General features: G+C 42.9%; 1 protein-coding gene across 6 annotated transcripts in view; it reads right to left on the bottom strand.

Annotated features, from left to right (window-relative positions):
* The window catches only part of TSNAXIP1 (translin associated factor X interacting protein 1), a 52,026-nt gene that overhangs the window by 36,548 nt on the left and 2,405 nt on the right, over positions 1-13,073 (bottom strand). For 5 of the 6 annotated variants that reach the window (XM_032788503.2, XM_032788505.2, XM_032788504.2 and 2 more), the window contains exon 2: positions 2,609-2,699. In XM_032788503.2, the coding sequence (XP_032644394.1) occupies positions 2,609-2,699 (91 nt within the window). Of the gene's footprint in view, positions 1-2,608; positions 2,700-13,073 lie in introns of those variants that run through there. The other variant, XM_032788508.2, reaches the window with a different exon arrangement.

The following is a 13,073-nucleotide window of genomic DNA, read 5'->3' as shown; positions in this document are numbered from 1 at the left end:
GAAAGAGACCTTCTAAAAAGGTTAACATGATTCCTGGCACCTAAAACCTTAAATAGGGCTTGGCTACACTGGAGAGTTGCATTGCGCGGGGAAGGTTACCAGCGCTGCAACTCACTCTGTGTACACATTACAAAGCTCAGCCAGCACTGCAACGTCCTGGCTGCGTGCTTGCTGAACACCTGTCTGATTGGGGTGTAAGCGATTCCAGCGCTGGTGATGCAGCGCTGCTCACAGGTGGGACACAACAGCGCTGTTCATTGGCTCTCCAGGTATTGAAGAGGTATCCCAGAATCCTGTCTACACAAAGCGGAAAGAAGGCCGAAGACGGGCTCTAAAAAACAAACACAGGCTAGCTGCTTTGCTCCAGCGAGCGAGGCGAGGCCGGCGCAGGAAATGTGGCTTTGGAAGTCACAGCTGGTTTGTTTGAAGGGAGACGGGGAGTCCGTGTTGAGCAGCGCTTATGTGATTGAAGGCTATTTAGGATGCATAATTGGCATTTAGTGAAAAGAGAGGGGTGGGGGAAGGGTCAAACTTTTAAAATGATTGAACTTTTAAAATGACTGTGTATCTTCCAGTCCTTAGAACTTGAAGGCGGGAGCTGAGAACATGCTAGTGTTTGCTGAGGAAGAAACAGCGGGGGGGCGGGGGGGAGTCTTCGAGAAGCTGCTTATCTGGTCCTGAAGCCTTTTTGCATTAGAGGAGATTGAGAGAGGGGTGGGGAAATGGCCAGACTTTGCCAAGGCAGGGAGCTGTCAGCTCCAAAAATCCACTCTCTCCTGTTTCCACCCGCTCCTGTCACACTCCCACCCCCCCTCTTTGAAAAGCACGTTGCAAGCCACTTGAACGCTGATATGCTGCCCACAATGCCACCACTCCCAACAGGCGCTGCATATGCTGCAAAGTGGCCCGGACAGCTGCAGTGCTGGTAAGCGTCAGGTGGCACATGCAGCGGCTGTTCCTTACAGCAGTCCTGTACGACCACAGCTGTACCTCCCAGTGCGCAACATTTCCGAAGGTGTACGCCAGCGCCTTAGAGGAATAAATGAAGGGGAGGGGAAATAAGCATTGGACTAGTTTTACACAAAGTAAACACACACACCCCCGCCCAGTTCCTCAAATGCTCCTGGTCAATTGCTGGAAATGGGCCAATTTTCAATTACACTACAAACAGTTCTTTTCTCTCCTGCTGATAATAGCTCACCTTAATGATCACTCTCCTTACAGTGTGTATGGTAACACCCATTGTTCCATGTTCTCTGTGTATATATATATCTTCCTACTGTATTTTCCACTACATGCATCTGATGAAGTGGGCTGTAGCCCACGAAAGCTTACGCTCAAATAAATTTGTTAGTCTCTAAGGTGCCACAAGTACTCCTGTTCTTTTTGCGGATACAGACTAACACGGCTGCTACTCTGAAACCTGCCTAATGAGGGCAGGCCCTAAAGAAAAGGATCAATTGCCAATAAAATTGAATTTCCTTTAAAAAAAAAACTGAATTGCCTCTGAAAAAAGAAGCAGACCCCTGTGGTGAATTCTGAAAGCCTCCCAGCCATTTCAGAACTTTACCACTGCTGCATCTTGCAGGGTTTCTCAGCGACACACTGACTTCCATAAATCATGATTTCCTTGGACAAAAGTGTTGAAGGAGTTGACTTGCCACTCTTTATGTTCACTATTATCACGAGATAGTTGGAGTTCTGATTGTCTAATACAAATTCCTTATGTCTGGAAACTTTATAAAGAGTTAACCCTGGGGGAAGTTTTAATTTCAGGATGCCAAACATGATCCTGTGACGGTTTAAATGTCCCTTCGGCCTCAGTAAAAGTGAGGAAATTGTACTGGTGAAGCATTGTGACTCCAATTTACTGAGACTTAAAAATATATTGTGTTGTGAGAAAAGTGCTAAAATGACTTCCCAATTGTAGGAACAAAGCAGTACAGTTTGCCCTGAGAGTTACTGTGCTATGAGTAGGATATACAGCTCACTCCAGGAGCTGACGCATTCACAGAGTGCCACTAAACTGTCACAATGGTGTTTGCTTTTTTAAGAAACAATGTGTGACTTGTCCATTTCCTCCTGCCTTCCCAAGTTATCTACAATAATACGTTGTTTCTGGAGTTTGCTCTCTGTTAATGGTACACATTTCTACAACCAGGTTAAGGTTTTATTTGACTCAGTATCACTGCCACTTTTGAAGGAATTGATGTTCTTTTAAGTAGCTTTTAGCTCATGATCACATAGCATGTGATGTCAGGTCTAATTTTGTTTACTGCATCGGACAAATTCTGGCTTTGGTTGTCTGCCATGTTGTAGTTATACTCAACAAAACTGCAGCCAAGAGGAGAAGAGAATTGAAGCACAAAAATCTCCCAATGGTTATTCAAAGACTCCAGCCTGCAATACTGTTTCTTGATCTGAAAAGCCAGGGATTGCAGCATTGCATGCTGAGACTTGTAGTCTCTATGGCTTGCACAGAGATGAACGTAGCTGCAATTTGCTTCATTTTATAAGTGTCTGGCATGGCCCTTGGGCTTCTGGCAAGTTGCCAAAGCATCCCCAGGTTGACAAAGATTAGGTGCTCCATGGGTATATTTCCACTCACCAGAGTCTTTCGTTTCTTCGGAAGGACGTGTTTCAGACTACCAATCTGTATTTGGTAATTTGAAGTCTCAAGTGAAGGTAGACTAGGTGCCCTGTGTAATGGCAGGAAAAGAAACACACATTTCAAAAAATGTGCAACAACATCCAAAATACTATTCTGAATGTCAGTGGGCAACAAAAGATACGTAATTCCATCACCACCAGCTGGAACCCAATATGCTACAGAAACCAGTGGTTTAGTGAGCTCTCCTAATAGGATGGGGATGATAACAATGGAAGAGGGCAGAATCCAGGGGCAAGGTTACTTACTCATTATGCCTTTTTCACATCACATCTCCCCATTTATTGCTACCAATGATACTCAGCACTTATAATTTCAGAGCTCCATGTGGCTGGAGTAGGTTAGTATTATTGTCCCCATCTTCTAGACACAGTAAATTAGAAATAGAATCCTGTTGACCATCTCTGCTTCACTTGACAGGAAGTTTTTGGAAAGTATAGGGGACACTTTCCTGGTTCAAGTGCTGGAGAAACCACGTAGGGGCAGAGCTCTTCTCCACCTGCTGCTCACAAACAGGGAAGAATTGGTAGGGGAAGCAAAAATGGATGGTAACCTGGGAGGCAGTGACCATTAGATGGTTGAGTTCAGGATCCTGACAAAAGGAAGGAAGGAGAGCAGCAGAATATGGACCCTGGACTTCAGAAAAGCAGACTATGACTCCTTCAGGGAACTGATGGGCAGAATCCCCTAGGAGAATAACATGACGGGGAAAGGAGTCCAGGAGAGCTGGCTGAATTTTAAAGAATCCTTATTGAGGTTGCAGGAACAAACCATCCCGATGTGTAGAAAGAACAGTAAATATGGCAGGTGACCGGCCTTGCTTAACAGCGAAATCCTTGCTGATCTTAAACACAAAAAAGAAGCTTACAAGAAGTGGAAGATTGGACAAATGACCAGGGAGGAGAAAAAAAGGGGGAGTTAAGAGTGGGAAAGAGAAAATGAAGGGAGATATAAAACTAATTGCTGAGGCATGCAGGAGTGACATCAGGAAGGCCAAATCAACTTGGAGTTGCAACTAGCAAGAGTTAAGAGTAACCACGAGAGGGGTTTCTTCAGGTATGTTAGCAAACTAGAAGAAGGCAAGGAAAGTGTGGCCCTTACTTGAATGAAGAGGCAACTAGTGACAGAGGTGGAAAAAGCTAATGATTCAATACTTTTTTGCTCTGTCTTCATGAACAAGGTCGCTCCCAGACTATGGACTGGGCAGCACAGCATGGGAGGAGGGACCAGCCCTCTGAAAAAGAAGTGGTTCAGGACTATTTAGAGAAGCTGGACAAGCACAGTCCATGAGGCTTTGTGCACTGCATCCAAGGGTGCTAACAGAGTTGGCGGATGTGATTGCAGAGCCATTGGCCATTATCTTTGAAAACTCATGGCGAATGGGTGAGGTCCCAGATGACTGCGAAAAAGGCTACTGTAGTGCCCATCTTCAAAAAAAGGAAGAGGAGGATCCGGGGAACTACAGGCCAGTCAGCGTCACCTCAGTCCCTGGAAAAATCATGGAGCAGGTCCTCAAGGAATCAATTCTGAAGCAGTTAGAAGAGAGGAAAGTGATCAGGAACAGTCAGCATGGATTCACCAAGGGCAAGTCATGCCTGACTAACCTCATTGCCTTATGAGGAGATAACTGGCTCTGTGGATGAGGGGAAAGCAGTGAATGTGTTATTCCTTGACTTTAGCAAAGTTTTTGATACAGTCTCCCACAGTATTCTTGCCAGCAAGTTGTAGTATGGACTGGATGAATGGACTAAAAAGTGGATAGAAAGTGGGCTAGATCATCGGGCTCAATGGATAGTGATCAATGGTTCCCTGTCTAGTTGGCAGCCGGTTTCAAGCGGAGTGCCCCAAGGGTCAGTCCTGGGGCCGTTTTTGTTCAATATCTTCATTAATGACCTGGAGGATGGCGTGCATTGCACTCTCAGCAAGTTTGCAGATGACATTAAACTGGTAGGACTGGTAGATACACTGGAGGGTAGGGATAGGATACAGAGGGACCTAAACAAATTAGAGGATTAGGCCAAAAGAAATATGATGAGGTTCAACAAGGACACTGTTACAGAGTAGGGACCGAGAGGCTAGGCAGCAATTCTGCAGAAAAGGAACCTGGGGGTTACAGTGGATGAGAAGCTGGATATGAGTCAGCAGTGTGCCCTTGTTGCCAAGAAGGCTAACAGCATTTTGGGCTGTATAAGTAGGAGCATTGCCAGAAGATCGAAGGACATGATCATCCCACTCTATTCGGCACTGGTGAGGCCTCACCTAGAGTACTATGTCCAGTTTTTGGCCCCACACTACAAGAAGGATGTGGAAAAATTGGAAAGAGTCCAGTAGAGGGCAACAAAAATGATTAGGAGGCTGGAGCACATGATTGCTAGGGAGAGGCTGAGGGGACTGAGATTATTTAGTCTGCAGAAGAATAAAATGAGGGGTAGCGGTGGTGTCAGGGCTCTGGCAGCATTTTAAAGGGCCTGGAGCTGCACTGCGGTGGTGGCGGCCAGAGCCCTGGTCCCTTTAAATCGCTCGCCTCTGCAGCTGGTAGCTCCGGGGGTGATTTAAAGGGCCCAGGGCTCCCGGCTGCAGCTGGAGCCCCAGGGCCTTTAAATTTTGATTTAAAGGGCCTGGGTATTTAAAGGCCCTCCATCTTCTGGTTGAGGCCACGCCCTCTGCTCAGGACTCTGGCGTACCAGTAAGTCCTTTAAGTTACTTTCATCCCAGGGTACCAAATGACAGAACAAGGAGCAATGGTCTCAAGTTGCAATGGGGGAGGTTTAGGTTGGATATTAGGAAAAAAAATTCACCAGGAAGGTGATGAGGCACTGGAATGGGTTACCTAGGGAGGTGGTGGTGGAATCTCCTTTCTTAGAGGTTTTTAAGGTCAGTCTTGACAAAGCCCTGGCTGAGATGATTTAGCTGGGGTTGGTCCTGCTTTGAGCAGGGGGTTAGACTAGATGACCTCTTGAGGTCCCTTCCAACCCTGATATTCTGTGATTCTATGACAGAGAAGATTCAATGAATTCAAGCCCACTGCTGACCAAACACCCATTCATCTCTCAGAGTTGGCGTCCTGCTGCCTTTGGCTGTAATGTGTAATTTTCTTTGGCAGCTTTCATTTTATGTCCCCTTAATCACCTTTTGGATTCACTAGCACAGATTTCTGGGTTGGATATGCAGAGGGTGTAACCAGGAGCACTCCTTCCAAGACCAGCTCCTTACAAATGCAGATGACTAGAATTTACAAGGGGTAAAAATATGGCTGCACTCACATCTTTTGGGGAAATAGGGTTGCCACCTATTTGACTCCATGATACAGCAAAACTATGGTTATTTCTGGATGTTTCAATGAAGTTGCACTGTCACTTTGTCACACACTGGCACAGCACTGATCTGTCATTCAGGACTGCAACCTGGGAGTCATCTTGAACTAGGGTGACCAGACAGCAAGTTGGGGGTAATAGGAGCCTATATAAGAAAAAGACCCAAAAATCTGAACTGTCCCTATAAAATTGGGACATCTGATCACCCTATCTTGAACTCATCTCTCTCTCTAGGTCCTTACATCCAGATTATGTTGAAATCATACAGATTCTTTCTGCTTAACAGCTCTACGAGACGGTCTTTCCTATCTATCCAAACGGCTAAAACTTTCACCGTTACTGCAGCTGCCTTTTCTCTGGCATTGACAAATGCAACTATGCAATCCTTCAGAATGCTGTTGCAAAGGTCACTTTCCTAGCCTGTTACTATGTGTCACCCCTCTCGATGAATCCCTCCACTGGCTCCCCCTTCTTAACTGCATCAAAAGTAAGCTACTTAACTTTCAATGCCCCTAGTGACCTACCCCTACTCTACCTATCATCTTTCACTACTGAGATGTCGACTCCCAATGATCAGGATGCCAGCCTCCATTCTCTCACTCTTTACATTTCCAAACAAGGACCTTTGTGCTTTTTCTCATCCTACCTCTCACACCTTGGAAGAGCGCCGATGTACATCTGCAAAGCTACCTCATTATCCTCCTTCTAAACACCCTTTCAAACTCTCCTTTGCTACAGTGCCAATAACAACTTGAAAATGGCCAGGCTGCTGGCTTGCTAAGATAACTGCCCATCATGCTAGTGTGTGTTGTTCATAAATGTACAACCAGTCTAAGACTTTTGACTGGGAACACTTTAGAAACCTAAAAGTCTAGTAAATAAATTGCTTCAGAAAATCTGTTCTCAATGCTTTTGTAGGTGCCAAGAAGAAAAGAGGTCTCCAATATTTTGAAACCCTACGTTACTGTTAAAGTGGTGAGGTACTGTTGGCAGATAGACACAGGCTGCAGCTATGTGCTACTGGAAACATTTCTGGATATCTCCAGTACATCACAGGTCGTAAAACATTAAATAACTTGCATCTTTAAGGATCACAGGTCGTAAAACATTAAATAACTTGCATCTTTAAGGATTTGTAGCAATCAGATAATGGAACTGCAATTTTAATGCATCTACTGCTTCATTTAATCAAAATGGATCCTAACCATCCAGAGATGTAAAATCATATAATCACACCTGTAGCTAACCAAGAGCCTGAACCATGCACAATCTCCAGTGACTTCAATAGAAATTAAGTGAATTTAGGATTCTGGAGAACATGCTCAAATTTTTGCAGGGTTGGGCCTTCAGACTGGATTGCTGCTATTACCTAGCTGCCACAAGTGTCAGGAAGGCATTTTTCTCTCAGATGCACCACTGGACTATTGGCCAGGTGCATTCTGGGTTTTCTTCTTCTACTGACAGAAGCAGGATCTCAGACTAGATTGCCCATGGTTTGGTATGGAAAATCCCATGCTTCATACCCTGTGAAATGTAAATATATTTAAAGAAACCCACAAGTGAAAAAGCTGTGTCCTGATTCTCTCCACAAGTGATAACAATTGTATCCTGTACTACAGTGCAGAAGGTTAGATCCAAAAGGTAGAATCTGCTCGTTATAATGTCAGCACAGCAATGTTTAGCAAAACTGGAGCTACAAGAAAGGCTAGTTGATTTGAGACAGGATGCTTCTCAGCCACTGTTCGACAGAGAGAGAGATCCTCTAGAGGCAAGAGGTCAATACCCACAATTTTCACTTAATGAAGGCTGCTTTTACTACATGTAAAAGTCCAGTTTTCCCATATCATCCACTAAGGCTGCAGTTCTGTAAATTGACGCTAGTAAACAACCACACATTGATTTGGGATGTAAATAAAACTAAATACCAAAGAAAATGCAAGTGAACAGAAAGAGCAGGTCAGCATAAGAGTTACATAAATCAATACAGGGCATATGCAAACTTGGTCACACATCTAGCATTTCTTACTGCGAGCAAAAATAACAAGTCACTTCTAGGGTGCATGTAAGATACTCCACATGTAACTTAATATAAATATTTTGTAAATACCAGTAGGTAAGAATATATGGTGGACGAGAGAAGCAAATATATGAACTCAAAAATTTCTGTTATGTTAAAATGTAAATGTTTCAGCAAAAATATAGGTTTCAAGTAATAAACTGTTATGAGTTCTATAGTTTGGAACTTACTGCCTTGTGTGCATTTAAAACTTACTTCCTAATATTGCATTAAACATTTTTTTACATTTCATGTATACTTCATCGTTCTTAGGCGTCACTTGGAAGTCTTTGATATTGATACCTTGACAGGTAGCTAACGAACAGCTGCTGGAATCCCTTGTGGCCTTTTGCTTCAGGTCTGGTTTCATCTTGCTTTTGTAATCTGGTTGGGTTTTGCCTTCTTTTGATTGGGGTGGTCTGGATTCAGGATTGCATCTTAAATCTACCATGCTAAGCAAGATTGGCTTCTGTGGTCACCCTACAAACCCTGTCATCTCCACTGGATGCCATTATAATCTCCCTTAATTCAGCAGAACTCCGTCCCTGAAGTATCTGATAACTAACTTTTCAATGAACTGTTGGAATAAGATTTGTAGTTAATGTAGGGAAGCCATAAAGGCTGTTGCTGAAGAATGTATGATGCATTGATTCATGGGTCAGGAGCTCTTTGTACTCTAGCCCTCCACCCTGATTTCCTAATCTTAAAGACTGTTTCTGTTTATAGCTGTTATCTCAGGCTGTTTATAACAAGCCTTCTCACTCTCAGTGATAGTGGGGTTACCAGATGATAATTGCAGTTACTTGCATCCTGGGTCTCTCAACCACTCTTGACAGATTTTTCATGATTTTACTAATAAGAAGTATCTGCAAAATCCTGGTATAATTAGAGTTGGTTGATATCCCTCTAATTATCTTGTTGCAATGAAGAATGAAAATAGGGAGGTAAATGGCCTTGGTTCTCATACTCAGGGGATTTTTTATGAGTTTTTTTCCTAGGATCATTTACCAAAATACTGATTAAAACTTGCAGCTGTTTCCTATCCGTTTCACTCTCAATTGTGTTTTTTGGGAAATTTAGAAAATATTAATACTCATGTTTTTTCAAGCCCAGCGTAATGATTCCTACAGCAGCTTTATAAACACACTTGCAGCTATAAATGTACAGTAAATTAAAGCAATCAAATAGTGCATAAATAGCTCATGAATCAATCAACTCCTTCTGTGACCCTGGAGCTTAATTCAAAGTTTATTACCTTGTTTGTGTAGTATAATCCCTGGAATAAAAAGTGGAAAATCAGGTCATTTTATGACTGCAAAATCTTTGCTGTAACGTAAGTAGAAGTAGTTCACCAGGGTTGCAAGTTTTATGGAACCATAAGGTGGATCATGGAAGCCATTTAAAAACCCCATGAAACTTAAGATAGCCTGTTCAGTCTAATTCTCTTACTAATTATAGTTAAATATGAAAAAATATTTTAAAGCAAGTCACCATTAAGGATGGTGATGACTACACTCATAAGAACATAAGAATGGCCCTACTGGGTCAGACCAAGGGTCCATCTAGCCCAGTATCCTGTCTTCTGACAGTGCCCAGTGCCCCAGAGGGCATGAACAGACAGGTTATCATCAAGTGATCCATCCCCTGTTGCTCATTCCCAGCTTCTTGCAAACAGAGGTTAGGGACACCATTCCTGCCTATCCTGGCTAATAGCCACTGATGGACCTATCATCCATGAATGTATCTAGTTCTTTTTTTAACCTTGTTATGGTCTTGGACTTCACAACATCCTCCTCACTCAGCCTTAGGAAACTGCATTAAGAATGTGCATATCTGTGGGATTTAAGGAAGTTTCTAACAATGAGGAGGTTAAATGACTCAAAACTCATTCCACTCCTGACCCAACCACCTTCAAGAAACCCTTTTCATTCTCAGAACATCTCACCCCATTAATCCCAAACTGCACAATTAGCTAGCATCCACTCTTTATTATATTATTATTTATTTGCACTGTGATGGTGTCTAGAATAGTGGTTCTCAACCAGTGGCCCATAGGCTGCTTGCGGTCCAATCAGCACACAGCTGCAGCCCATGTGACGTCCTCCGGGCCATACAGGTAGTATATATACTGTGGCTGCAGCCCACAATGGTAAAGAGGTTGAGAACCACTGGTCTAAAGGCTCCGATCTGTGGTCAAAGCCCCTTTGTACTAGACATAAGAAAGGGCTGAATCCTGCCCTGAAAGGTTTTTAATCTAAGTATAAAGAAGCCAGGTGGCCAAATGACCAAAGCCATCTACTTAGAACTGGCCAGTTTTCCGAGGGTTAATATCACATCCTGTTTTCCTATGCATTGAAACACACCTGATGCAAGCATTAGGCACTGCTCTGAAACCCTGCCAACACCTACAACCAGAAGGGAGAGTTAAATCTCAAGTTGCATTCTTAACCATTCCACTAAAAATGGGGCTACAACATTATTTATTAAAGGAAAAATCTAGCAGCAGCAGCAGTACAGCACAAACTGAGTGCTTGTCTACACTACCACTTAAGTCAATATAAGTTATGTTGCTCAGGGGTGTGAAAAAAACACCCCTCTGAGATACGTAACTTACATCGACTTAAAGCAGCATCTACACTGTGCTATGTCAGTGGAAGAGGCAGAGTAATTACATTGACAGGATAGCGCTCTCCCGTCCATGTAATGCACTTCATCAGACGCTACACCAGTGCCGCAGGACCAATTTTGCGCAGTAATGAAGACAAGTCCTGAGACCCTACACTAACAAATCAGAGCAAAGCCTTGGTGATAGATAGTATGTAAAAGGTCACATCCATATTGCAGAATAAAGAACAGAAAGGGTCTCTTTGATAGTGTCTCTAAAGTGAACCCTTATCTTAAACATAAAACTTATGTCTTGAAATGGTAATATTCCAAAACATTCACCATCAAAGCACTCAGCATACCATCCTCATATTGGACATTAGGGTACTCTAGATTAGATGGATTATAGGTTTATTCCAAAATGGCATTTCCTACCTCCATTGATTCATGTGAAATAAACGAAATTACAGGGTAAAGGAACAACCCTTAGGAATTTTAAAACATTTTAAAATATTTTGTTTATGCCGGACACTGCAATAAACTCCTAGGACTGTCCCCCATAGGCATTCAACAGAGCATAGAGGGTGTCCACCCAAATATTTCCCAAAGCAAAGTACTATACAGAATGGAAAAGAATAACGCACACTACGGCATTACTGAACTGAGGCCTGGTCTACACTGGGGAGGGGAAGGCGAGCTAAGTTGGTCTAAGTTACACAACTTCAGCTATGTTATTTTCATAGCTGAAGTCGACGTACTTAGAGCTACTTACCACAGTGTCTTCACTGCAGTAGGTCGACTGCTGCCGCTCCTCCATCAACTCTGCCTACACTTCTTGCTCTGGTGGAGTACCAGAGTCAACAGGAGAGCGCTCGGCAGTTGATTTATTGCATCTTCACTAGACGCGATAAATCGACCTCCAGTGGATCGATCGCTCGGCCGTAAGTGTAGACATGCCCTAAGAGTGGTAGGTCCCTGTGATACCTGTTATGGAAATCATGGGCACATCCATGGATAGATCTAAAGAGGCTAAGTGAAGCAGTAAAAGGGGAAAGGTATATTCTCTCCACTGTAGGGACTATAATCTCCAAATTAGTTTGTGCAAAAATATGTTCGCTAGTGTTGATGTCTGGGTAGTGGAACAGAATCCAAGCTGAAAACTTTTATAATGCAGTTCGGAAGATATCATTTTTGTAACCTCTTGTTTGGCATCACAAGCATCCCAGCAATTTTCCAGAGGAAAATGAATGAGATTCTCCAAGGCCGGGAGGGAATGGAAGTTCATATGGATGACATTTTAGTTGATGGGAGTCAGAGAAAGAGCATAATAAACCAATAGCAGAATATGCACCAGGGAAGTCCCTAGTAGTAGATGACAGTGGGGTAAGCTCAGCTCATTTGCTTATGGGTCAAGAGATCGGAACAAAACTGCCAATCTTCATCCCAAGTGGCTCTGCTTAAAGAATCTGAGGTAGAGATGCCAAATGTAAAATCTCAGGTTTTATCCTTTAAACATTAGAATGCACCTAACACTTACCCAAGCTTAAACAAGGAGACCCAGTCCAAAGAAAACTGAATTAGGAAAGATATTGGACAATTCCAGTTGTCAATGGACGAAGCTGCACCCCAAGATCCTGCATAGTTCAGGCTAACAGAGGTACAAAGAAGCTGAAGAACCATCAGCAGATAACCAACACAGCTGATTCCAAACACAGATGAATGTTTCCCTTATAGCAACAGGACTCACAGCACAGCTGGAGCCTGGAGTGAATGGGTAGGATTCCACTCAGAAGAATCCTGAATCTACTGAACCAGAGTCTACATCTTTGGGATTTGATAATCCAGATCAATCAACTGGACAAAACTGTTCTCAGTCACAAAACTGTGAAGCTGGTGACTCATGTGGGTAATTTGTTGTTAAAAATTATTTCTTGTTACAGGTTGTTTATACAAAAAAACACAAACAAACAAAAAACAAAACCCAACCAAACCTATTTTCTTAATTTTAATAAAGTTCCTTGTTCAGTATTAGAAGAAAGCAACTCTTTCTGACGTCCTTTACTAATGTCATATAATAGTACATGCCCAAAATGTGAATAGAATCTGGTAGGGCAATGTCCTCAAGGTTCGAACTATCTGTATTGTTTGTAACTGACCACTTTGTTTCAAAATGAAATTAAGAGAGCAGAGATCACTGATCATGCACGGCTCAAACAACATCAAAATGCTTCCTCTATTTACAGCCATGTTTAACTATTACAACAATTGCAAGAACTAGGCTGCCAATAAGGCTTATTCCAAACTAGGAAGCAAACAGAAAAAGCCAGGCTCAGGGAAAGCAAAAGCAACGCTTACCACATGGAAAAGACTGGTAGAGAGAAAAATGTTATCTTCAGGCCCTGTAAAGGTAATTAATGATAAACAATGGAAA

This window comes from Chelonoidis abingdonii, chromosome 19 (genome assembly GCF_003597395.2).
Source record: "Chelonoidis abingdonii isolate Lonesome George chromosome 19, CheloAbing_2.0, whole genome shotgun sequence".
In the NCBI taxonomy this organism is placed as follows: Eukaryota; Metazoa; Chordata; order Testudines; family Testudinidae; genus Chelonoidis; species Chelonoidis abingdonii.
Note: the sequence above shows the minus strand (reverse complement) of the source record. Positions and strands in the feature narration are given on the sequence as shown.